This window comes from Nyctibius grandis, chromosome 23 (genome assembly GCF_013368605.1).
Source record: "Nyctibius grandis isolate bNycGra1 chromosome 23, bNycGra1.pri, whole genome shotgun sequence".
NCBI lineage: Eukaryota > Metazoa > Chordata > Aves > Nyctibiiformes > Nyctibiidae > Nyctibius > Nyctibius grandis.
In genome coordinates this window covers 2,083,713-2,109,312 of record NC_090680.1, presented here as the reverse complement: position 1 = coordinate 2,109,312, position 25,600 = coordinate 2,083,713, and the positions used below count along the sequence as shown (strand labels likewise).

Below are 25,600 nucleotides of genomic sequence, written 5' to 3'. Positions count from 1 at the left end.
TAGTTTGGTGTACATGAAATGCAGACACACTTGTTTTGCCCAAATTAAAGGTAGATTAACTCCTTCTAGCCATTTTTACCTGTAACTACAGCTCCTTTTTTTTAAAGAAAAACAAAAAAACCCACAAAAACTATTACCATCAGCGCAGAAATTCTAAGTATAAGAACTCTGTGATCTTCATACAAGGTTTCCAGTTGAATGGCCTTGTCCAAAGATGGAAATGGACAGAAATACAAACTTCACCTGGTGCATCTAAAACATTATATTTCAGCTAGATTGTACACAGTATTTCCCCAACCCCATGCTGATTTTCATTCCCGTATTTAACTTCCAGGTCTCAAAGACCTAATGCTTAGACAGCAAGTGAATACCAGGCCATGACCCATTCAAACCTCCGAGCCGCATTTCTGACCCATACATGTTGTGCCTTTGAAATCTGAGGCCCTCTCCAAAACTCAGGATTAGAGCAGCAGAATACAGAATTCAAGGAAGAACCAATAACTCCATTTATCACGTCTGTTAATGTACGAATTCATGTCATTTAAATTTTCATCTTGCAAATGGGAAGAGAACACTCAGAGGATAGCAGAAGGTATGTAAAACAAAATTTAAAATCTTGGATTTTTTTTACTCCACTGGTTATTCTGGGAGTGCACCATTCACAAGCCCTAGTTAATAAGTGAAACAGAGTCCTGAGACAGAAGGTAGGCTTGGCCTCCTACAGCTAATTTGCTCTGAGGGACTACTCGGTCCCTCTAAGCCCAGGTTAGAACAAGCAAAGCAGATTCAAGTTATCTATTCCATGAAACAAGCATCCATCACCAGAATATGAAATGGCAAACTGGAGAGCATCATTTTAGAAAAGTTGATAGCCAGTGAGGTCGTGACAAGGATGTTACATCCGTGAACCTGACAGAGTAATGACCAAAAGGCCAACCCCTCCCTAGTCATTAAGAATTTGACTTTCCTTAGCCACAGATGTCTGAATCACTCTGGTGACTCAAAGTGGAGCCTATTCCATCTCAGAGACAGCTCCGACTGAGTCAGACTGCGATTACCATGCATCCTTTACTCCTACCAGTGCTCTTCTGCCGAGGCACAGCTGCCACCATTCCCTGTCCAGACACCCCACGCATACACACCCTCCCAGCAGTTTTTCTGCTCCTTGGGGAATTTGTCTTTCTTTCTTTCTTTTCTCCTGGTATCTGACTGTGCTTCCTGTCAGCTGGGTTACCCATTATAAATCCCTACTGACTACACGTACATGAATAATGGATTTTGTGGCTGAGCGGACAAGCTAAAAAGCCAGAGATTAAAATAAAATCCCTTTTAGGTCAATCCAAAGTGATAACATTTTGGGGAGCTGGCACAAGATTTTAAAAAACAATTGTTCAAGGTTGACCAAAGCATCACGCTCAACCAAAAGTGAAAGGAATAATCTTTTAAATTTGGAGCTGTTTAACCCTTTTCTGAAAGATGTTTTATTTAGGAGTTTGATGTGTTGATTCAATGTTGAAACATTTCCTTTAGAAAGTATTTGTAAAAGAAACATTTAGACAGTTACAGAAGTGTTTTCCCTTTTGTTTTTGAATAAAAGTATTTACCAAATGTATCTAACGAAAATCTGCAAGTCATCATCCCAAAACTGCACTTTTCAGCAAACATTCTTTCCTAAACTTTTCCATCTAAATCTTCATGTTTCCTTTAGAGCATTTTTCTTTCATAAATCAGTACTGATAGCCAGAAAGACACCAGCCAAACAGCTTCTACAAGAATGAGACTCATCAGTTACTGTGAATGGTTGAATAATACCCTATATTTTCAAGACCCTATTCATCCTGACTGTCTCTAGTTTAGAGATCCTATCCTATATCCTGAGGATCCCTATATCATGAGGATATAGGTCAATTTTTCAGATCTGCTCAGAATTTTGGCTGAAGTTTTGACTATACATCACCTTGAAACACAGACCAATGTTACTTAAAATTTGGCATCGAAACAGTAAGATACCTAACACTACTGCATATCTATCAGGCAGCACAGTGAGCCAATTCCCACCCCGTGTTCTCCAGGTCATTTGTAGTCTCTAACCACTACCAGACTTCATGTAGCAGGTTGCTTCTTGGCTGGTCCCATCTGACTTTGCAAGCCTTGCACAGTTGTGCCTGCCTCTTCCCACAGCAGGCAACAGGGAGTCTTTGGAGAACATCTTCTCATTGTGTGGACCCTCCGGGGCTCTCTCAGTGCTTCCTATGCCGTAGCAGTGCCCCTTGGAAGTGTTTGATTCAGGTTAGAGGCAATGCAACACCTGAAGCTAAAGTTGCTCGCCACTTCCCATTTCATTTGGGTGTGATTTTGCAAAACAACTTCTCTGCAACATCTGACATTTTGGTGATGCCTGTCACCTCCATCTCCCAGCAAATGGGAAAGAGTAGGATGACAGAAATTCTTAACAAAGGACGGATGTTTCTAACGCTGAGGAAACAATCCTTCCCATCCCCCCACCTCGCTTGTTTTAAGAAGCTGGTGAATGCTTTTAGCTGAAAATTCACACCTCTGGCACATAAGATTTCAGCCTGAATGGCTGGATTTAAATTTCTTGGTGTCATAAACAACTGAAAATGGATTTAGAGCAGTAAGAAGCAGGCAACTTTAACAACAAGCATAGCTTGCTGTGCTACCTTTTAATAAAATATTATCTGTCCTCAAAATTAGCCAACCCTCTTAAATATTCAGGCTTTGTGGTCTTATTTTTCTGCTCCCCCGCAGTCTGCTCCCAGGCTGCAGCTGTATCCATGGATAATCTACGGTTGTTTTGCAGAATCGAGTTACTACTCTTTGAATTATAATCCCTTTAAACAAGGTTAGAGATTTCTGCTTGGCCAGCTGCCGCTTTCCTCCACCATTTGCATTTATGACATGATCATGATGGACCTGATATGCCATAGCTGGTATAACCTATGTCATCATTTGCACTCTGACAAACTGTGTGAAAAATGCTACAGATGCAGAAAAGTTAATGCTTTACTCATGAGCTGAGCAATCAGTTTGCTCAGGTGTCAGGGACTGTCAGAGGGACAGGGAGGAGGAAACCGCACCCTTGTGATTATGATCACAAGCCCCAGGTGACCCAGAAGACTCTCAATGACGGACAGTAATGAGGAAAAGAAAGAGAATTAGTAATTTGGGGAAGAGGTGCACAGTGGGGAGAAAGAGTAACAGCAGGGAAGCAATGCGGTGCAAAAATGAGCAAGATGAAGGGAAGGAAACGACAGAAAAACTGAGAGAAATAAACATGAAATGGGGGAAAGAGAGCCAGCACAAGATGAGAAGTGAAGAGCACTGAGAAGTGTTTATACATATACATGCACCAGAAGACAGGACATTGGAGTGAGTCCCAAACAGCTGTCGTGGGGGAACCTACAGCACGTCCACACTGCTGGTGACGAACGAGAGCAGCAAGGGGTCTCACCGTGAATTTCTTGTAGAGCTCATAAGTGAGGAGAGGATTGGGCAGTTCCCTGAAGTACAGCTTGCAGAGTGACCCCACGCAGTGGATGTCCTGGAGGTAAACTTCCCTTGTCAGATCCGGGCATTGGTCAGAAACAAACTCTTGTCTGAAACAATATGGAGACATAACAGTGTGGGCAAATAAGAGCTGTAGGATCCCAATACTCCACCCTAAGTACTCTTTTACAACTAGAGGAAAAAAACAAACTGAAAAGCAGAGATATCTCTGCAGTCTGGCCCAGATTGTATCCTGGGATCAGGCCCTGAGATTTCAACTAGTCTCTGGTTTCCTTAACAGAGTCCCATGGGTGGACCTCAAACTGATACAAAGAGATTGCTTTGTCTTGAAGTGAGAGAGAACAAGTCAGCATTTGTGCTGAGAGCCTCCAGGCCTTTCCCATTAATAGACGCAGAAGGAGATATTTTTTTTCTTTGTCAGGGACTAATCCCTGAAATGTTATATTATTTCTCTGTTACCAGCTTCAGAGACAGTTTGTCTTCTGCATCGGTGTAGAGCTCTGTTGGCCCCAGTCTATGTCTGAAGGACTAACAGCAAAAAGGTACTGAGCAGTGTCACTGAATCCCTTTGGCACTCAGCCAAGCTACCCTTACCTCAGCTTTTGTATGTTGGATGTCACTCCTGAGAGGCGGTAGATCCCATCCACGATGCCATGAGTCTCAATGAACTCCGCACAGCTCTTCAGCACATAGGGGACTTGGAGAGGAAAGCAAGGCAAGAATGAATTCAAGTCCGATGAATACACACTGAGAACTTCCACAAGTCACCATAGTAGATACAGTTTCATGAAACAACAGCAGAGGTGCTCTGCAGATGCAGGGAAGGGTACAGCAATGGGAGGAACACAGGGCAAACCCAAAATAAACCCCACAAAGTGCCTGTAGCTAATTTGCAAAGTGAGGATATGCTATGGTTGTGCCATGCCACACTCATTGACACATGACAATGACTGACCCTGAAGTCACAGAAACATTGTGGGAAGAAAGGTAGGGTTTCTTTCCCTCCCTTTTTCTTTCCTTTCCTTTCCAGAGAAAAAAAGAAGCAATTTCATTCTAATTGAAAGCATAAGGTAAAGCATGAGGTCCTGGGCACCTCCCCCCTCCCCAAGATAGAGCTCCAGCCTCGCTGAATTGTGCCAAAAGGTCTGATTGGCTTGGATAAAAATCAGAGAGGCATTCGCACTTCCATATAAGCCTACATACCCACAGTTTAGTGCTCATAAACTCCCACAGAGGGGGTATAAAGTTCAAATATTGACTAGATCTGCACACTGACAAAATCTGACATTGGCTTCAAAAGAACTCCATCAACATAACCAGCCAAGGACTTAACCAGCCTTAAAGCTGAGAGAAGCCCGAGGCACAACATTTACATCCAGACCTGGACCCAAAGCGTATGTTTATTTTTTCCCCATTATATAGGTATAGGAAACCCTCATCCTCTTGGTCAGACCAAGCTTCCCTGTCCCCAGTACTATAACAACCCTAGCTATAACAATAACAGTAAGAGAGCCCTTCCTTATTAGGTGCTAGAAACTACTGTGTATTTAACGCAACGCTTCATACAGCCATAAGCACAAAAGTCAGTAAATGCAGAAGTTAAAGAAGTTCTGCACCGTAATGCTGACTCTGCTGCACTTTGCATTTGGAAAGATGTATGGGAGAAACCAAACCAAGCCACACATTGAACTGGAAAGCCAGGCATAGCAATTACTGCATCTTTGCAACACCACAGAGATAATGCCTCTGGCTGGACCTGAGTTCTTCTGCTTCAAGTTCAAGGACCATAATGGCATATTAACATGTGCTTCACCAGGCGGGATCCAAAGACAGCACTCCAAGGACAGCCTGAACAAAAAACAGCTGGTACATTATTGTACATTATTTCTCATGGGTGACACTGAGCCCAAAGCCAGCTCATGGGTAGACTTGCCCCTACCAAGCAACCCAGGGCACAGGCTCCGGTAAGGAGGGCTCCCAAGCTGGTGCCTACCTCAGTGACACACTGTTACTGAGCCCAGTCAGTCAGGGAAGGGCTACCCTTCTGCCTCCCAGCTCTTACTGAGGGAGGTAAAGAGGTCCTTCTTGTGTGTCCCTTCTCTTCTTTTTTGGCCAGCCCAAATGCAGGAATACACAAAGTGCCAGTGCTTACCTGGAAGCCTGATCCAAACAGACTAATTCTCCTCGGTTAAAAGAGCCTCTTCAGAACAACAGGGAAAATTTGACTTTATGGGGTTTTGAGCAGGGACTTATAATGCAGGTACATTAGTCCTGCTGTGTCACATTCAAAGCCCTTGGGCTGATTTTTAAGACCCTCAAGTGGCTGGGCTAAGACTAACAGTGGAGCTTCTGGCAAGAGCCCTAACCTACTACAACAACAATGTTCCTGGGAAACCATGAAATCCCCAAGAGAACAGGTGAAGTCTACGGAGTCAAAGCTTCATCCACAGCTGTCACAGAGTTATGGGATTCTCTTGTCAAGGACTTTGGAGGAGAAAGCACATCAGTGCCTTCCAGAAGGAACATGGGAAGCATTCCTTTCAGTGCCTACAGCACCTGCTCCCTAAGAGGACTAGATGATGTGGAAGGAGACAAAGCAAAAGAAAATTATGACATTTCCTTAAAATCCTGCCAAGAAAAGCCCAATGACACATCAAGAAAGAGGACCTTCCTAGTTCTGAGTAAGACCTGATTATCTGTAACTGCAGTAGGGAACTCATCATATGGTGATGAACATGCTAGAAATAAAAAAAAAAAAAAAAAAAAGAGGAAGGTAAATGACTTCTGGCCTCTTCATTTCTGGCCGGTCAGGTTGTACCATCTTTATGGCAGGAGCTATGCCTGTATGTGTATTAAGATTTCCTTCTTGGTAGGGGTCTCTGGGAATAAATCTAATGTAAACAGCAAAAATGAAAGCTAGGCAGACCCATATTCACTTCAGATCTATTTGGGTGGGAGAATGGGTAACCCACTCCACGCTACCTGGAAAAAGAATTAATTGAACAGAAAGCCTGTTTGATCAGGACAGCCACGTGACATGGTTTGTTTAAAAATTAAAGTCATTCATATAGACAAACGTCATATGATGGTGCAGAGCTGCCACAAAAATGAGGTCCATGCCCACAGCGCCCTTTATTAGATACTTTTTAAAACCTCAGTGTTAAGAACAAGCACACCAAATAAAAATGCATATACTGATGTTTGTTGTGACTAATTTGACCTCTTGAAAGTAAGACCTATTAAATCTCACTGGTTTTTTACTGAGTTTTAAGTTTCTTTGGGATAAATTAGGTCAAGAGGCCTCAGGCAGGTAAGCAAACCTCTTCTACAGAAACCAGAGAAGGCCAGATCCATCTGTTGAGGACTGGTAAGCAAAAAAAAAAGGGGCCTGAGGGGAATAATCTGTAGCAAATATAGAAAATTCAACCCATTTTTAAAAGTAGGTGAAGACTTCACAGTAGAGACAACCTATAGACTGCAGATAGACCAAGATATCTGCACCGAGCTCTGCCAGTATCTTTTACTCCAGCCCTGTAGTCTTCCCTGCTTTTCCAGCCCTGGGCTTCTCACATATCTCTGCCAGTGCCCTTCAATCATCATGTACATGATTTCTTGCCATATCAGGTCTTTGGTCTTATGAAGAAAAACAGCCAGTTACACCAAAATGTGTGGTGGTTTTGTGATGTCAAAAAAAAACCCCGCATAGGACACATTCCACTTGCAACCAAAAATTATGGACTTTGACCTCAGATCCCTGGAGCTGAAGGGACAGCATCAGCTTCCTGCAAAGCAAGCCCCTAAATGCAGCTCTTCTATGAAACTAGAGCACAATAAATGTTTTCTTTGAGCAGAACCTGCAGCTCTGAAATTCCTGAGCAGCTCTGATCTCCTACAAAGCCGAGACTTTCGGGCACTCGGGGGCGGTGAGGCTAGAACGGCAGTGAGCAACTCCCTCCCACTGCCAGGCATTTCTGAGGTGCTTTGGTTACTTCAGATGTGGCTCCTGATGAACCAAAACTGATCAATCCTGAATGATGGGAGGTACAGACTCTAGCATGTGCTTTAAAACAGGACTCTATCAGCATTACAGGGCACACGTAAACCACAGAGCTGGGTTTTTCCTGAAGGAAGATCAGACGTGGATGGGGCTTTGCAGCAGGGGCTGTGCATGTGCGTGCAGGCACAGAAAGGGGTAGGTGCGGGGGGTGTCCAATATTGAAACTTGTGTAATTAAAACTGTGCTGCAGGCTTAGAAGTTGGAAGAGGCAGCTGGTGTCACACAGGCCCCGCTTGTTCTGCCAGACAGCAAAACTGTCCTCATTTAAAACTACAATAGAAACCAGATGGAGGAGGAGAAGAGAGTGTGCAGTAACGCATCAGTCAGAAGGGAAATTGAGTTATAAACATACTGCACACAAAAGACAATACTTCTCTTCCCCTAGACAAAAATAAAACAGAAGGGCAGTCACAGTAACTCGTTCCACTCTCACTGGATCACAGAATTACAGAATCACAGAATCACAGAAAGGTCGGGGTTGGAAGGGACCTCTGGAGATCATTGAGTCCAACCTCCTGCCAAAGCAGTTTCCCCCAGAGCACATTGCACAGGGTCACGTTCAGGCAGGTTTTTAATATCTCCAGAGAAGGAGACTCCACAACCATCCTGGGTAGCCTGTTCCAGTGCTCTGTCACCCCCAAAGTAAAGAAGTTCCTCCTCATATTTAGATGGAACTTGCCATGTTTCAGTTTGTGCCCATTGCCCCTTGTCCTGTCACTGGGCACCATAATGATCTTTAGAGTCTGTGTCTCAGACTACAGACATACAGTCCTGGGGCTGGGCTTGGTCCAGCATTCAGGGTCTTGCAAGCCTGGCTCACACAGGCTGGCTGCCCTGAACCAGAGGCTGCAAAATCATCTTTCTTGCAGAGCAAACTTTTCGGAAGGTGTGGTTCTTGTGCTGAATTAGGAGGGTGGAGGGCAGAACTGAAACCTCAAACAGAACTATCAAAGCCTGCATGATCCTGATGGTTTCTGAGTTATCAAAGGGGACGAACTTTATGACAGGGCTATAGGAAAGCCACAGGCACCTGAATTCACACGTCAGCCTTATAAACCCCAGCCATCTGGGCCTCTCCTTAACTTTCACCTTCACCTTTCTCTACCATCCACCCAACATGTCCTTTCAAACTACTCTGCAACTCAGGGAGAAAGTCACGTATGTGACCTCTTAAAGTTGTATCTGAACAGTGAGGCTGCCTGGGTTGATCTCCAGCCTGGGAATCCTTATCCCTCTCCCAACATCTGAGTTGCCCTGCCTGTAGCAAATTCTACCTTGTGTTGGTAATTAGTCAAGAGCAGATGAAGGGTTCAGTCACACGTGATGCTCTGAGCCTCAGCCAGATCTTGCTTCTCTTCAGCATCAGTCTGCACCAAGCTCAGCATACACAGACACACACCTTTACCAGGGTCTTTTCCATGACCACAGCTCGTGCCACCTCCTTTATATGTGTGCAGCTCCTGCTAGGTCAAGTATCGTGCCTCCCTCCTCTCCCAATCCCGATGGCTTCCAGTGCCAGCGATGTGCACTGAGCCTTTCACCTCCCAGCATTGCTCCCATCGTTCCCTTCTCCTGTCCCTTCCCAGCCACGGTGCTGCCACCCACCAAACCTCCCCACCAGCAAGCAAGGTGCTCACTCTTTGCTTGCCTGACAAAGGCTTCATCTGGCACAGGGCTGAGCATTTTGGGTCAAAGCCAGGGAGACCTTTAAGCATGCACCTAACTAAATCACCAAGCAGCCCTAGTAGGAGGGAACACTAGGAAGAGAGGGAGTCACTCCATCTAATGACCGGAGGGAGGATGGCCTCCTGGTCTCCTACCAAAGCCAGCAAAGAGCAAGAAAGACCCTGGTCCAACAGGAGATGCAAGCAATGCCCTGTAGCCTTCAGTGCTGCCTTCCAGAAGAAACATTTAGTCTCCATGGACTGCAGAAGGACCCTAGGGAAGAGGTTGCTAAGTCAGCTACCCATGCCAGTCAGTGTGAATACTGTCCAGTAAGACCATGCTTAAAGCTAGCTAACCCAGACTGGGTCACATATTCAGGGTGCACTGTACCAAACTGGACTGAATAGCAGCAGGCTTCATTTTTGTCTTTATCCTTCTGTTGTTGTTCTCTCAGAGGGCTCCTTGCAAGGACAAAAATTAGTGACAGAGCTACTCAGGTCCTCCTTAGTGGTTGTTTTATGCCACATGGAGGAGGTTTCACGTCCTCTCTAATTTTATTTTTATTTTAGTTCAAGTAATGAGAGGAGAAGTGCAGACCTTTCATTTCACCTGAAACATCAACTTTTTGATGTTTGACTTGCAGGAAATAGTTTGGGGTGTTTTTTATTTCCCCCAAAATGAATCCTATGCCATAAAAAAAGTTGTGGGCATTTTTATTTCACCATTTTGGTTTTGTTATATATTAGTACTTTTTTAAATTGTCTTCCATTGCCCTCAATAGTAGTGCATGCTTCCTGTCATGCTATGTCAATAGCATGAAAATAAAGGTCAAAATAATCTCTTGTTTCAATTTAAATGACTAAATTAGGAAATATTTCCTCCTAAAAACTAAGTGTTTCATTCTGTACTAAGCAAGAGCTGTTGTTTCGTACAAACAAGAAAAACAAAACAGTACACATTTTAGAACATACTAATGTATTAACTTGGCCTTCTAATCACAGGAAACGAACAGCATTGTATAAATGGCAACATACTTGAGAGTCAGTATCTCTGATGTGACATTTTTCTGCATTTCCTGATGCTTCCTCCTTTAAATCACGAGCTTGAATGCTGATTCACTAGATTTCTTTTTTTTTTTTTTGCTGATCTTGCCTGATTTTCACTAGGCGTAAGGTTGGCTGAGAAACAGATTCCAGAGGATATCAAACTATGCTGTCCTCCCTGCAGCTCGCCCAAACCCTGGTCCAGCACGGCACTCACGTTTCCAGTTTGCCTCCCAATGCACGGCCCCGACACAAGCCAGCTAAGGACAAATCCTGCCTTGCCCCCAGGTACCATCTCATTTGCTGTCTCCTTGTCAGCAGTGGCCAGGGATAGAAGGCACCGCAGCATCTGAAATTGCTGCAGAGGATCTCTCTTGCTTGCAGATGAAGTGTGTTGGCAGAGCTGGGGATGGGGAGGGTTTTCCCTGCCTGGACGTAACTGCTACAAGGACAAACAGAGGGCTTCAGTCTCCAGGATGTCTATGCATACTTTTCACCAGCACTAAATTCATTTTACAGAAGAAAAAATGAACTGTCTCACCATCAAATTCCAGCGTTTAGTTTGGCCACGAGTGCTGAGCTGCCACAACCCCCCCATGCACACACACACCTGTGTTTGAATAGCATGAGACAGCTAAACACCACCAAACAGGCTTAAAAAACACATCACCTTGTTAGAGTCCTCCTCGCCTCTTACCCCTTAGCTGCCATAAACACAGTTAAAAAAAGAGGAATAGCTGGCGCCGAGGTGATCCTGTCTGCATGGACAGCACAACTGAATCACCATATAAGTCACACACTTAGAGGGGTTTTTTTTCCCCTCTACTTCTGTGGGAAACATCTCTGCAGTGTCACGGAGGTTAGCACAACAGCGCTGTTCCCTGCAATGAAAGCACCGTCCTGAACGTAGTTGTGACTCTGGTGGGTAAAGACGTAGGAAAAACAGATCTGTCAGATGCTGCCAGCTATCACCCTCCGTGGCCTGCGTGGGAAGTGGAAACGCTGAGCGCTGTTGGGGATGTGGTACGCTGATTTCCAGCAAATGCATTTCAACACAGCCTGCAGGCCCGATGTGAGTTTGAATGAAGTCAATGGCACCACTATCAAAGTTTTTTTTCCCCCTTGATATTATACCCAGCTTACATCTTAATTATCTAAATAAGGTGTCTAGGAACACCTGATTTTCCAGAGCAGATCTGATAACTGTGATGTTCCAGGCAGAAATGAAAGAGCCACGGCAGACTGGCCAGCTTATCAACAACACACATCAAAGAAAGCCTAAGAGAAAGCACTGCACAAGCAGACATGAATGCTGACTCCCAGCCCTGGCGGCCACCATGCCCCCCTGAAACGTGACTAGTACCTTGACATAGCTGGCAAATTCTGTCATGCAGGCACTTTTGAAAAGAGGTTGTACTAAATACTAGAATAGTTTTGTTAGGAAAACATCCTGCTGTGAGTTTCCTGAAAAAAAAAAGACCAGATAACCGAACAGGATATCTCCACTCCTAACTTTTATGACTCTCTGGTACAGCCACCTCGGAAAACAGCAGCTTGGGTTCTGCGGGGCAGGTCAATGAGCTGTGCACACCCTCAGCTAGCCATTTGAATCCTAACAACCCTGATCCACAGCAGATTAGGGTAGATATTGTACAGCGGTTTGCTCACCACAGTGCAAGAAATTGGGGTGATTGGTTCTGGAGGTAGGAGTAATGGGACAATTTATGCTGTCTTAGAAAAGGGACTCAGGTATAAGTATAGAAAAGATCAGAATAGTTTTGAAGCTGCATATAATATGAATTGACCTCTAGGTAAATGCCTAGGTGCTATGAGGATAAGCAGGGTGTGAGACAGGAATTCTGCCTTTAACCTCGTTTCTGACAACACACACTAAAACCACCACCAAATCCAAAGGCTGCATCAGCACTGAAGGAGTGCAGGAGTGAGCGGGGCAATGCCTGTGCTGCAGCTCAAGGGAACTGGGAGAAGCAGCCTGCAAGGGAAGAGTGCAGACAAGTGTTGAGCACTGGGATGGACGGCTGGTGATGTAGGCTCCATTTGAAGTCTCTTGAGTGCCCGCTGTCTTTCACCCAGATCAATAAACAAGCTTATGGCCTGCAAGTGTCACACAGTAACATGTTTTCCTTCCTTTCTCCACTCTGTTCGTAAGCGTGGACACCAATGTAAGCCATGCTAACCTACTTAACTGCTGGCAACAAAGCAACAAAAATATACCGACTTTATAACTTTTTTCCTCCTCTCAACAGCTTTTGACCTATATGTTTTCATTTACAAGGGCTTCAGAAGCAAATTAGAAAACAAATAGTGCACAGTCTTCATCTTTTACCTGAGCCTGCTAGCTGATGCAGATTTGCTCAGTTTCTTACAATCTCAAAATTAGTCTAGAGGTAACTTGTAAGCTCTTACACCCATTTCCTGACTGTACAAAGAGTGTAGAAACCAACATCTCTCTTGACATGTGGGAACTCTTACACAGGATTCTTAGAATCCCAGAATCTGGAGAAAGGCAATTCAAGGGGATCAGCGCATACTCCCTACCTGACTGTCAGTGTTAGTTTGTTCTTTATTCCTTTTCGACTCGGACTTCAGTGTGCCAGGCAACAGGGACTCCAGGTTTCTCTTTATAAGGAAACCTTTTTGGGGTTGTTAGACAGAAATTCTGGGCGCTTAGATCTTGAAGTGCATCTGAAAAATACCAGCTACTAGTTAAATAAGTTTGAAGTCCTTTGTGATGTGCCATTCACAAACACCACCTCATACACTGAAATCTATAGCAATCTCTATAGGATATAGAATTTGTCTGTAGTTTCTATGCTGTTTTGTCATGCTGTCTCTCTGTTAGACAGATCCTTAGTCCACTTTTGCAGTGATGGCATGCTGGTGACAAAGCAACTAATTCCCAAGTAGATGGTCTTGGGAGGCTTCAGGAAAAATGATGCTGCTATTATCCTGCTGGTGAAGAGACAGAGTGAAGTGAGGAGCTGGGCGGTTGTCTCATGAACTCTAGTGCTGCAGCAAGATGAGCTTTTCTGCAGTTCTCTCCATGCCTCTTTCCCAGGAAATTATTGTTGTCCCTTTGAAAGTGCAAGGGTAGGCTGGAGGTCCGTCAGCACTCATGAGTCTCCTTCCACATTTCCTGCACAGCAAGTCATTTACAAGCATATATGACAGCCATTCCTAGGCTTTAAGGTGCACATCCAACTGTGCCAGGTAATGCAGAATGGCAGTGCCAATGAGCTCAGGTGTCTGAAAGGGAGAGTAGGGGCCAATCACCCAACTGAGAGCCCAGGTTAATGTTTGGTAGCAAGGTATAAAGCAACTGAGAAGTTGGTTGGTCCTGGACCAAGCTCTCATATGGATATAAAATTGCATGGCTGAATCTTACAGCACTTATTTATATCTTTTATCTCCTTTTTATTTTGCCTTCTGTCACACTGATGGACTGATGCAGACTGACACTAGATTATGCAGCAATGTTCTTTCGCTCAGGCCTCTCACTGATTTTGCCTCTAGGGCTCTCCTAGTGAAGAGTGGATACAGCAATTTCCAGAGGCTATTCCAAATGGGCTGTTTTATGGATAGTCAACAACTCAGGGCAAAGAGCAAGGAAAATTGCTGAGGATCATTACGTATCACAGACAGACAGATGAGGAGCCTAAATACAAACCCGTAAAGGCTGCAAATGAGAAGTGAAAGGCAAATGAAAACAGATTGTTGAGAAAAAGTAAATAAGGCTTTATGATGTCAATCTGATTGAAAACAAACACGCGAAGGCACTAGCAATAATCAGTCATTATAATTTGAAGCCAAGCAGCACAAAATCCATCCCATCTTTGCTCAGTTGCTGAGCATATATTTAGACTGAGCATTTTCATTGCAAGGCTGTCTGGGACTGACACAAAGAATCGCACTCATACAAAAAAACTCATTGAATTCAGCAGCATTTTCCACTAGAGGAAAAAAAAAATCTGTTCTACTCTCTTTTACCTCTTACCATGGCATGCAAATACTAGCAAGCAAGGTGTAGGAATGATAGAAGCATTTTCACCAGCTTTACAGGAGCATAAAATGATGGTGTGAGGTTCAACACAGAGTGGAGAATTAAGACTGCTGCTGGCAGTGGAAGGTCACCCAGAAATACTCCTCCCAGACCTGCTCAGAGGAGGCTGAAAACAAGTCAGTCTTTATTTGAGGAGGATTAAGCTGTGGGTGACTCAGATTGCTGATGTTTGTTCGGTGAAATGAGGTGCTGTTCTACCCATCCTAAGTAGTGCGCAGGGCATACGATCGCCACAGCCTGTGGGCTTGGTTTGTGTGTCCAAGTGGCATGGAGAAAATTCTGCCAGAAGCAGCACCTGGTCAGACACATATACATTTATACATAGATAAATGTATATCTATGTATAAATAAATGTATGTCTATATCAACATATGTATGTGAGTGCATACATATACATATATTTATGCATTTTTACATATACATTTTATTCATTTATGTATGTATATATATGTGTGTGAGAGGTTTCGTGTGCGTTACCAGGAAATTCTTCTCAGAGAAATAGCTTTTTTTTAATAAGATATCAGTTAAAGCCTACTACCTAACGGTGGCATTTACAGAATCAAAAGCTGTAAAAGACTTGCTAGGCTGATGTCATGAGTCTGGGGGATACATCACTACATGCTGGTGCTCTTGCTTGTTGAAGCTTGCTCAGCCAGCCAGAGAATAAGCCATGGCCACAGACATTTTCCATGCTCTCCTGTCCCAGGCAAAGTGCATTTAACTAGTGCATTGCCCTGCTTGTTGCTACTGTGCTGCAGGCCTTTCTGGGTGAAGTACTTACTCTCAGCCAAGGAAAGCTGTTTGGTTTGGGGGTGGATTCCTCAAGCATACATGGATTTCTACACCAGCAAGTCCAGAACCAGTCTCAGTGGATTGGTTTCACTCAGTAGCTTAGTTAAGAAGCGTAGCCCATGGGATATGGGTCGTTTTGGCTACACCTTTTCATCTCCAGAGGCTGCATAAAGTGTACCTTACAGCCTTGATCGCAGGGATTGTATTTTCCCTTCCATACACCAGGGAGGGTAAAGAGCTCTAAAAGAAGCTGCTGAGCAGCCTGGCTCTGACATCTGGATGTGGTGCTGCACCTTCAGGGCTTTTCTCAGAAACAGCAGGGAATACAGCACTGCTCCATCTGCCAGCCTTGTGGCAGATCAGCACTTCACATATGTTGCAAGAGGGCAGCTCGCCCGCCCTCCAAAGCCTGTGAGAATCATCAAGGACAGCAGAGGAGGCAGAACAGCATTTGCAGATGGTGTCACACAGCCTCCCAGCCTTCTAGAAGCTGATGCTGGGCTGGGATTGCTTAGAAGAAAATATTTCCTGCCATGCTCTTTGTGTCTGCCTCCACCCCAGGATGTCGGCACGTAACTACCGAGATGCACCCAGAGCGTACGGCATGGTTTCTTCAAGGTTGACCTGCAGGGACTGCAGCTCTGCAACTGCCTGCCAGAGGGGTATGGGTATCAGAAACAGAAACTAGTTCTGTCAGAAGGTCAGTGATGAAAAGGACAACATGGCCTTTAGAGGCTGTAATAAAAGGGAAAAGAAACAAAGCTGAATAAAATATTACAGCATGATGGTATCTTCTTATTCCCCAAACAGGCTTCTATCCTCTCACCTAGCAGGGACAAGTCAGGATATATATCTACCTATACTCTACTCTTCTTCGTATTCCCAAGGCCCTTTGTATTCCCAAGGCCCTTCTGCCCTCAGAGGGAGCAGTTGTCCTCACGACTTTTCTCCCCCACAGAAAATCCCCCCAGTTCCACATGGGATACAAGCCTACCCCTCCCTTCATCTCTCAATAAATATGCATGCCAGGACTTATCAAGCTGAGGGTCATTCTCAGCGCTAACAATGGAAAAAAAAGCAATATCCAGCTGTTACTAAAGTAGTAAATCTAATCACTTCGCAATTGCACTTCTCAGTTTCCAAGCCCCCCAACGGATTCCTGATATATTCCATATTTTACTCTTTATTTTGTTTTCCATTTGGCAAAGGACAGGTTCCAAACCAGTGTGAAGAAAAACAACCTCTTTTTTTCCCCCCCCTTTATTATTTTTTTTTTCACGGCGCTATCTCTGCTCCAAGTCAGGCCAGGTAGTGCTTATCATTTCCTCCCCACTGCAAACACCGCCGTGCACGCGTTTCCTGCCGGCGAGGCCTAAACCACGAGCTGACATTGTTTCCAAGGCCCCCCTCGCTCGGAGGCAGGAGCAGCTCTGCTTCCTGTTGATGTCAGGCCTCTCTTCCTCCCAAAGCAAATGGGCTTCCTGCCGGCATCTGTGTCCTTTCCATGAGGACTAGCAGGAGCCATTTTCCTACACAGCGGCCGGGGGAAAAAAAAAAGTAGTGGAGACAGGGATATAAGAGGGAGGAGCCGGGGTGGATGGTTTTTTTTCCTAGCAGTGTTGAAGAACATCTGGGGCCCCTCTCAATGAGGAGGAGAGAGAAGAGATAAGAGGTCAAAACAATAGACCTATCTCTCAGGGATGCCGGTGTTTGCAAGTATCAGAGAAATCACTTATTAGTAGAGAACATCAGAGACTAATTACAGCTGCCGATTTCCCACTGCTAAGGAATGTAAGCTCACAAAAGAAAAGCTACAGCCATGGCCCCCATGCTCCAGCAGCGCTGTCATAAGCTATGAGAGACGCCAAGACCTTTACACCAGACCATTGCCTTCATTTTTATTCTTTCAAATGGAGGAATCTACCGCTGCCAGCACTGTTTCATCAACAGTGGAGAAACTGGACGACGATTGCAGAACATGGCTTACACCAAGCTGAAGCACTTCAGCTCTGCAGACTGCCCCTGCCCCAGCAGAGAAGGGAAAACTTAACCAGACACCATTTCCGACCTCCCCACAGTCCATGGCATTCAAGGTTTGCATTTGTTCCATTAGAGAAGCTGACGGGCTTGTCACAGCTCCCACAAGGACATTATCAGTTTGCTGCACCATATAAGAAACAGCCCAGGAACGTGTGATTACAGGATCCATCATGGTGGGAACACACAACAGGGCAGAGCATGAGGAGCACAGCCAGCCGTGGCAGTGGCATTGCCTGCCCTCCACAGCTTTTCAGCCACGTGGCTCCCACGGCCTCCCACACAGGGTGAGGAACTGGCTGGTGCCAAGACCTGTTCCCCTGCAAGCAGAGGCTTCCCATGACTGGGGAAATAGAGTCCCCCAGAATTTTCTATACCACGTCTAAAACTATGGCCAAGAAGGTGGAGTGGGGAGGGGGTTTACTAAGGGGTCCCTAGGAATAACCAGAACAGGATCTATGTCTTGGATTCTCAACTACTGCTCCTAATGATCCTCTGGGATGAGTTTCATGTATATTTCAATAAAATATATTGTCACAATGTGATTTTCTCCTTCCTTTTCTGTCTGTTGCCTGGTCAGCTCTCTGTGTCACTGTAGGAACTAAGCAAAGGGTTACACTTCCAATCTCTGGGTGTAAATTGCCACAGAGGCTGACAAAATTACTCCAGCTTTATGGAACTGCAGCCAGCAGCAGATGTGGCCCCAAGCCGGGTAAAGCCAGCAGAGTTGCAAGAAAGTGAACTGGGGCTTAGCTTTCCTCACAAGAAGAAATTCTTACTCAAAATGCAATTGCAAAATCTTGATGGCTGGTGTGGGTCTAAGATGCAAAGGAAAAAATCCCACCTACATTCTCACAGCAGAAGTCGTCCAGGGCTGCTGAAATTTGCAGAGCTGACATTTAGGCAAGCATTCCCAGCCACAGGAGATGAGCCCCTCATGGCTAAACTCAGCTGCAGCTGTGCTGCTGCTCACACACAAGAGCAGGACTGGGGACTGGGAGAGGAGACCTCCCCATATTTCTTAGGGAGCTCCTACCTACACGGTGCCAGTGGCTTTTCTGGAAGGTGCCCAGCAGCTGGCAGTGCCAGCTAAAACCTGTGAGCGCTTTGAAGGGTGGAATCCCATTTCCAAAGTTGCAAAACCACACTTTGACAAAGGAGCGTAGAAGAGAAACGGGCTCCACCATGCTCACATTTTCCTGTCGCACTCTCCCTCTCTTTTAGCACGGCTTGCTATTCGTGAATGAATTACCTCAATCCCTCTTAAGCAATGTACTGACCAGGAAAAGGGCGTGGGGATTATTAATGGAAAAATCCTTGAATCTTTTAGCCCTGTAGCATGGCTACAGTTACAAGGAAAACAGGATACCGCGCTGCAGATGGGGAGGAGGAAGAGAAAAGGAGCAGAAACTCTAATGATCTGCAGGGAGTCACTCGCAAGGAAGAACAAAGTGGCCGTGGTAAATAGGCACAGCTGGCCCGAATTACCAGGAGAGGAACGGACGCGCACAATGGCGGTCTGCACCGGTGCAAACACCACCGAGGGAAAGGGCTCGTTCTGGATGATCAAGGGGTTGTAACTAGGAGTGACTGAATGAAATTATGAGGGGAAATTTAGGTTGTATGGTAGGAAAAACTTCCTAAGAGTGAGACATAGTATCGTGTTGTAGAATTGCCTGCTCAAGGGAGGGGGTGGGAGCCATGCTGGCCGCATGTTTAAAATTAGGCAGGAGATTTCTCTGAAGGGAATGGTCCTGCACAGGCCGCTGTGACAAAGATAAAGCAATCTTGCCAGCCTTCCTATGTCGTTATCAGGCGATGCCTTTTAAGCCACAGCGAGACCCCCTGGAAGAGCTTGCTGTGTTAAATATAAAGGAAAGCATATAGTGCCAGTACTCACTAAAACAAGGAACAACCACAACCAGCAGCTGGAGTTTAAATTGGATACCAAAGCATGCGGGAAGAAAGGCTACTTGAAAATCTTCCAGCAGAATGATTTTCCAGTGGGAAAGTGTGCATTTCACAGAAGCAAAATGTTTCACCGGAACACAGGGATTCAGTTTGATTTTTCAACCAAAGAAACAATCAAATATATTGATTCTAGAAGATGAAATATGTTCACTTCCATGTCATTATTTTTAAAGTAATATAACATTTTGGAGAATTTTTATTTAGGGGAAGTTTCTACTTCTTTATTTGGATTCCGGATGAAAGGAAGTCTTGCAGTAGGGGAAGATGGAGCACAGCGCGAAACAGGAATCAGCTCTAATGGATATCAAGTGACATCACCAGAGACGGGCTAGTGTTTGCTCCTCTCTGTACACTTCTGAGGACAGCAGCACCATTCCTTGCAAGCTGAAGCCCATAATATTGTGTGTGTTTCTTGTCAATGAATAAGAGAAAAAGGAGGCGAGTGTCCTAGGGTTTGCTTTTCAACCCTCAGGGCAGAAAAAAACCCTCATTTGGAATCTTGCTGGTATCTCATGTCCCCCATTGTGAGGATAAAACCCCAGCACAGTCTCACAGAATGTGCTTTGCTTCTGTCAGCAAAAATCTAACCCTTGGCAAGCAGTCATGTTTAACAGACGATAAGTATCGTTCTCATCCCATAGGTGCAAAAAATGAGAAACAGAAGTGAGTTGGCAGCTTGAGGTCATGCAATGAGTTAGTGGAAGAGCTAAGGTTAGAGCCCATGGCTTTGATTCCTGCTCTGTAACTAAACCACACGGCCAGTTTTCTTGTATCTGAACTCCTGGTAAATAGAAACTTACCTTCAAAAGTTCGGAAGTTGGTAAAGCATGCAGAGATTGCACCTGGCTTATCAGAATCCCTGACCCAGAAAGTAGAGTTGAAAATCTCGCACAGATCTGTTTTTTTGGGAAAGGCTCAGTTCTTCCCAGGCATCTACCAAATCAGAAAGACCCTCACTACCCAAACTTCTAGCCAATATCTGGACACACAGACTAAAATCTCAGAAGGAGATTTGAGTCAGAGAGTGTTGATTAGACTCTTGGAGCAACCTTTCGGCTTGGTTGTTCTAAAAGTCAGCCTTATACCAAAAGACCAGACTTCAGCACCCCTGTGCCTGGAAATGTTTGGAACTGGATCCACGCTTTGTGGCTTGGTCTCACTTCTAATTATTTTCTTTTTTTTTTTCCCCTTGAATGGTTCTCTCATAACTAAATACCACAATAATCGCAAGAAGCTACCCAGAGGCCATCTGGGGAGAAACTGCATTATTTCTGGTCATTTCAGGGAAGGGAGGTTCGTGAGGGGTGGGAGGAGAGGCCTGAATTCACTGGAAAAGATGTCCTGTCTGTCCACAGATTAGTTGTACCTAACTTCTTGCATTCCCTATCTTCTGACTTCTTCCATCTCCTCAACTATCCATAGGTTTCCTTTCTTTACCTTTCATTTTCATTTCACAGGGTTCTCAGTCTTCAGCACAATTTTCTTCCCATGGAGACCAAACTCACCTTTGGGACCTAGACCGAGGTTTAAAATCCCTCTCCAGCAAAAAGGCACTTGGATCTGGCATTTACAATTCAGGCCCACGTCTTCCAACTGCAGCTCTAAACTGGATCAAAGACTTTTGTTCCTAGCTTTTGTTCCCAGTGTTTGTTCCCTCCTCTGTTCTCTTGAAATGTCAGCAAACATGATGGCTTTGTTGATGCTGTCAGGGTGGTCTGACCGCTTCCCACGCTGGGCATGCAGATTGAGTAGCCGTGGAGCAGTTAGCAGTTCACTGGGTGTCTCCTCTAAGACGTTGTTGATCCTCACACCAAGGCAGTGGCCTGAAGCAGCAACACTGCCATGAAATCAACAGAAAACAAATCCACCTCCAGCTGCCCTGGCTCGCACGGGGACACGCAGACTGTTTGTTCCAAACCAGCAGCTGCCGATGCTGCCAGGAGGACAGGAAACCACGCTGGGAACTCAGGGCTCTCCTCGGGTATTGGGATGGATATCCACCCTTTCAGACATTCCCCACTTTGTCTGGAGGAAGGCTCAAAATACATGTGTTACTGCTCTCTCCTGAGCTGACAGGCTCCAGGGCTGTCAGAGCTCACAGCCCTCACAGCTGTTCTAGGCCTCTGCTGTCTTCCAAGTGGAAATGGGTTCTCTCAAGCCCAAGTGGGGGGACAGAGGCATGTCCTACCCCAGACACCTCCTGTCACCTCCCCAGATGCCCCCAGCGCTGCTCTGAGATGACCTGGTACCTCCTTGGCTACTGCCTGTTCCTTGGTCAGTGCTGGCTGCGCTGTGGGGTAGGTGCAGACAGCACTGCCAGCCATCCTGACCCGTGTTGTTCCCTGCAAGGTTATGGGACAGCCTGTGCAGAGACCAGGATGCTCCACCTGAGCCATGGGAAGTACCCACAAAAGGTGTCTTCCTGCTGTCACAGCATCACAGGGCAGTTCACTGGAGGGATGGGGAAAAAGATAGGCTATGAGTCAACTACTACCCACAGGCCATGTTTCTCTGCCCCATCACAGGAACCACTCTTAGCTTGCACTGGCTGGTAAGGGTTGCCTTAGCATCACTCCTCTGCCCACCTGAAGTGTTTGTACCAAGGGGAATCCTCAGGGCTTCCAGGACATTCATCCTGCTCTCCCTGCTTTGCCTGCAAATACGCTGCACAATATCAGCCACGGCTTCACAGCTGTTCTGAAAGAATGTGCTTGGCTGCAGCCTGAAGAGCCCAAACAGCACTGCTCTACTGCACTTCCCTGGTAGCCATCACGGTAAGGATGTGATCATATTTAGGAATGAGCTGAGGCTCTTCCTGCTCTCTGCTCTGCACCTCTCTGCTTCAGTCAATCTTTTTCTACCACAATACTTTTTCCCCACTGTTTATTACTAATTAATTTTCTCCAACTAGACCAGAAAAGGGCCCTGGCCAAAGAGGAATTCTGCAGCATGTCACAAAAAAAAAAGATCATATTTGTGTGCATCTTGGCTTCATTTAAGGAAGGTCATTCTGTGGTCAAGCAACATCAAAGCAGACAATGCCTTGTGTCCAGGTTTCCAGAACCTCCCATCCAGGCACTGTCATCGAAGCTTTCAACTTTAGTGCTCCTCTGATATGTATCCAGCCTCACCAATACTTTATCAGCAGTTTGTCCCACAAGAGATTGAGGCCAACACAATCTACTTCTCTTAGAGTTGATACTACCACCATCTTCAATGCCAACTACAGTCAATTACAACAGTGCTGTTGACAAATTCACCTTAAACTTGGTTCTTTTTTTCACTCTTGACACCAGTTGTGTCCTGGTGCATTCCTTGGACTTCCCTGGAGCTAATTCATGTCTCACTCTGATGGTAACAGCGAAAGTGTGGGTGCTGCAGAAGCACTTTGTCACAGGGGAGATTCACAAGTACCCAAGTCAGGTAGACATTGCTTTTGTTCTACTGTATCACCAACCTAAAACATAAGCCCCTTTATGGCAGGGAACACTTGCTGTATATGCAGATTTGAAGTACTTCCACACCAGTTGGCTGCAGCATCCCAGATTTATACTAGTGGCACTGAGGTCAGAAGCTGGCCCGATGACACACAGCCTGTGCTTCTGGAGCAGCTTAATGGTATAAGGCAGATGCTGAAATGGAGGCAAGGTGTCAGGGTGCTAGAAGGTGCTGGAAAAACATTTCAGAGCCACAGTAACAAAATGAAGACACCCTTTCTCTGCCAGCATGTGAATCCCTTATACTTCTTGTGTCCCACTGTGAGAAACCCCATGTGTTGGAGAACTTGAAAGGACACATGGGGCACCAAGAGCCACATGCTAGGGAAGGTCTGTGGTACAACCTGCAGCCAAAGAGCATGCTCCTAAATGGATCCCTTGGCTTGTACATCTCCACACCATCCAACTTCACAACACAGCCCTGCACGTTCTCTCCTACTCCATAGCTTCTTACACCAGAGGACAGCCGGGCAGGTAATAGTCAGGCCAGCTGTACCTCTGGTCCACCTGAGCAGAGCAGAAAAGGGGCTGCAGGGAAACATCTCAGTATGAATGTATGAGGTGTCATGAAGAATAGACCAATGCCCTGGTACCCTGGGCACAGATAGTCCCATGTAGAGTTACACCCTGATTTCACTGTATGTGCAGCACAGACACCTTTGTGCACAGACACACATGCAGCATTCAGGCTGTCCCAGGTTTTAGGATGGCTCTGGGTAGAGATGGGAGTCAGTTGTATGAATCCTGCACATAATGCACTACCCTCGATCTGAAATTCTGGGCGTAACGGCATGATTTAGCCGTGTAGCCTGGTTCATAACTCTCCCCTTGGTTTTGCAGTATGCAAGCAGACGTTTGGGTGGATGATGTCTTGTTGCACTCAGGCTGGAAGGGGAGATGGCAAAGCAGGTGGGAGTCACAGTCAGGTGTATATCAACAAACTTGCCCTGCTCAGAAGAAACAAAGGAAATGTTGCAAAAGATAGTGGTGTTCCCAGGGAATCCAGTTTTGAATCTGGCTTGTCTAGCTGCGACCTGAGACTCCTTTATAAATCGCATCAGGAAGGCAGCATTGGCCAACAAAACACAACAGCTAATCATAAAATCCGAAGAATATCCATTATGTGCTCAGCTAGTGACATTTTAAAGCCTATAATTTTTTGCATCTGTAGGCTCCTGGCCTGTAACATTCACTCTCCCTTTCCTTGGAGCCAAGCTAGAGACACACTCAGATAAAACCCCTGCAGCTGAACACCCCAGATTTCAGGGAAATTGAACTCAGGTGTCTGTACTTCAGATTCAACTCTGATCAGAGCAATCTGAGAAGAACCAGTTCAAAATGAGCTGGGCTCCAGACAAGCATGTTCGTCTCCCACTTTGGGCAGGAGACAGCAATGGCCAGTGCCAGACCTCCAGAGTGTAATCCAAGCAGGGTTTTGAGATATGCAAAACCCAGATGCAACTCAAGTCAGCTTTGTAGGCTTGCAGACCTTTGTAGACCACAGACACAAGTACTTTTTCTTCTGATTTCAGGTTTTGTTGGGGAAATTTCTTAACTTCAATTTGGTAGCGCTTGGGTAACCTCAGTCCTCTTTAACACAACAGCCTGGGCACTCCTGACAGGAATCTTCACAGAGGGTTTGAAAAAGAGAATTGGGAAAATATGAATTCGGGAAACAGGAATGTTTTAACTTTGCTAGCGCAAAGGCAAAAGCCATTGCACACACGCAAATTTAGAAGCAGCAACAGCAAAATTCTTTGAAGAGAAATAGCAGTGATTTTTATTATTGCCTTATATGAGTTCAGAATGTTGCAAAGTTAAACAAAGCAATTATAAAGCTGGGTATTTTAAAATGCTTAATGTTTCACAGTCTCCTTTGAGATGAATCAGGTATCCAAACATCTGGGGACTGCAAAATCCATCAGGAAACACAAACAGACGAGACACATGAAGACAGAAAGGTTCAGGGCTGCCATTGGAGAGACAAGGAACAGCAGGAGATTCCCGCAGCTTTTTTAGGGTAAGAAATGTTAGTACTACATGGATGTGTACACTAAACAAAAAGAGGAAGAAAAAGAGAGAGCTAAAAAAGAGTTTTGCAAGTTTCCTACTGTTCTGTGTCTTTCTCACTTTGCTCTGATCTCTGTACATGTCACTGGCTGGCAGGATGACTGCTTCCTGCTTCATGATTTCATAATTAATTCTTTCTATATAAAAGGAATTTAAAGGAAATTATTACAAACGGTTTGGGCACACTGCATCAAGTCATTGGAAACTATTTCATTACCCTGACGTTTTCTTTTTTTTCCCCTCCTTTTTTCCCCTCCTTTAACAGAAAAGTTAGACGCTTTCCTAAACGGTTTCCAGACTTGAGCTATTCACAGATCGCATGTGGAAGGCAAACACAGCCCAGGCCTGGAAGAATGAGGCTCTCATACTGGACACCCCAGTAGCTTGGGGCGTTGCAGGCGGTGTCCTCAGCAGCTTTTCCTTTCAGAGAGCCGTTGCTGCATGAAAATGCTTTGGGTGTAGCAATCCTGTGCTCATCCCACAGGCACTTCATGAAAGAGGCAACTGTTCCATGTTGGGAATTCAGCGAAACCTCTGGCCAGCAGTGGCTGCTGGAGGCGCCCTGATTAAAGCCCCATTGTTTTTCCCTCTCCAGCAGTCCTGCTAAACTGGTCCCTGATGAAGCCCCTGCCTGTCCAGTGGTTTGGGAAGAGGCAAATAAGTAAATACGGTCATTGCTGGGAATAACAAAGGTTGGGGGAAGCAAGGAAAGAGGAAGCAACAAAAAAAAATCCTTTTATGCACTACATTTCTTCCAAGGCAAATGCCAAGGAGCTGGGTTTCTGGGCTGTGTTTCTTTTGTCTTTCTGACTCCTGGATCTTGCTGTACTAAGGGCTTTGGGACACTAACAAACACATT

At 45.4% G+C, this 25,600-nt stretch overlaps 1 protein-coding gene across 1 annotated transcript in view; it reads right to left on the bottom strand.

The window, feature by feature from the left end:
• Positions 1–25,600, bottom strand: part of ARHGAP31 (Rho GTPase activating protein 31) — a 62,878-nt gene that overhangs the window by 20,353 nt on the left and 16,925 nt on the right. The window contains exons 2-3 of the mRNA XM_068417381.1: positions 4,123–4,225; positions 3,473–3,617 (exon numbers count right to left, since the gene is read on the bottom strand). Coding sequence (XP_068273482.1) covers positions 3,473–3,617; positions 4,123–4,225 — 248 coding nt within the window. The remainder of the gene's footprint in view (positions 1–3,472; positions 3,618–4,122; positions 4,226–25,600) is intronic.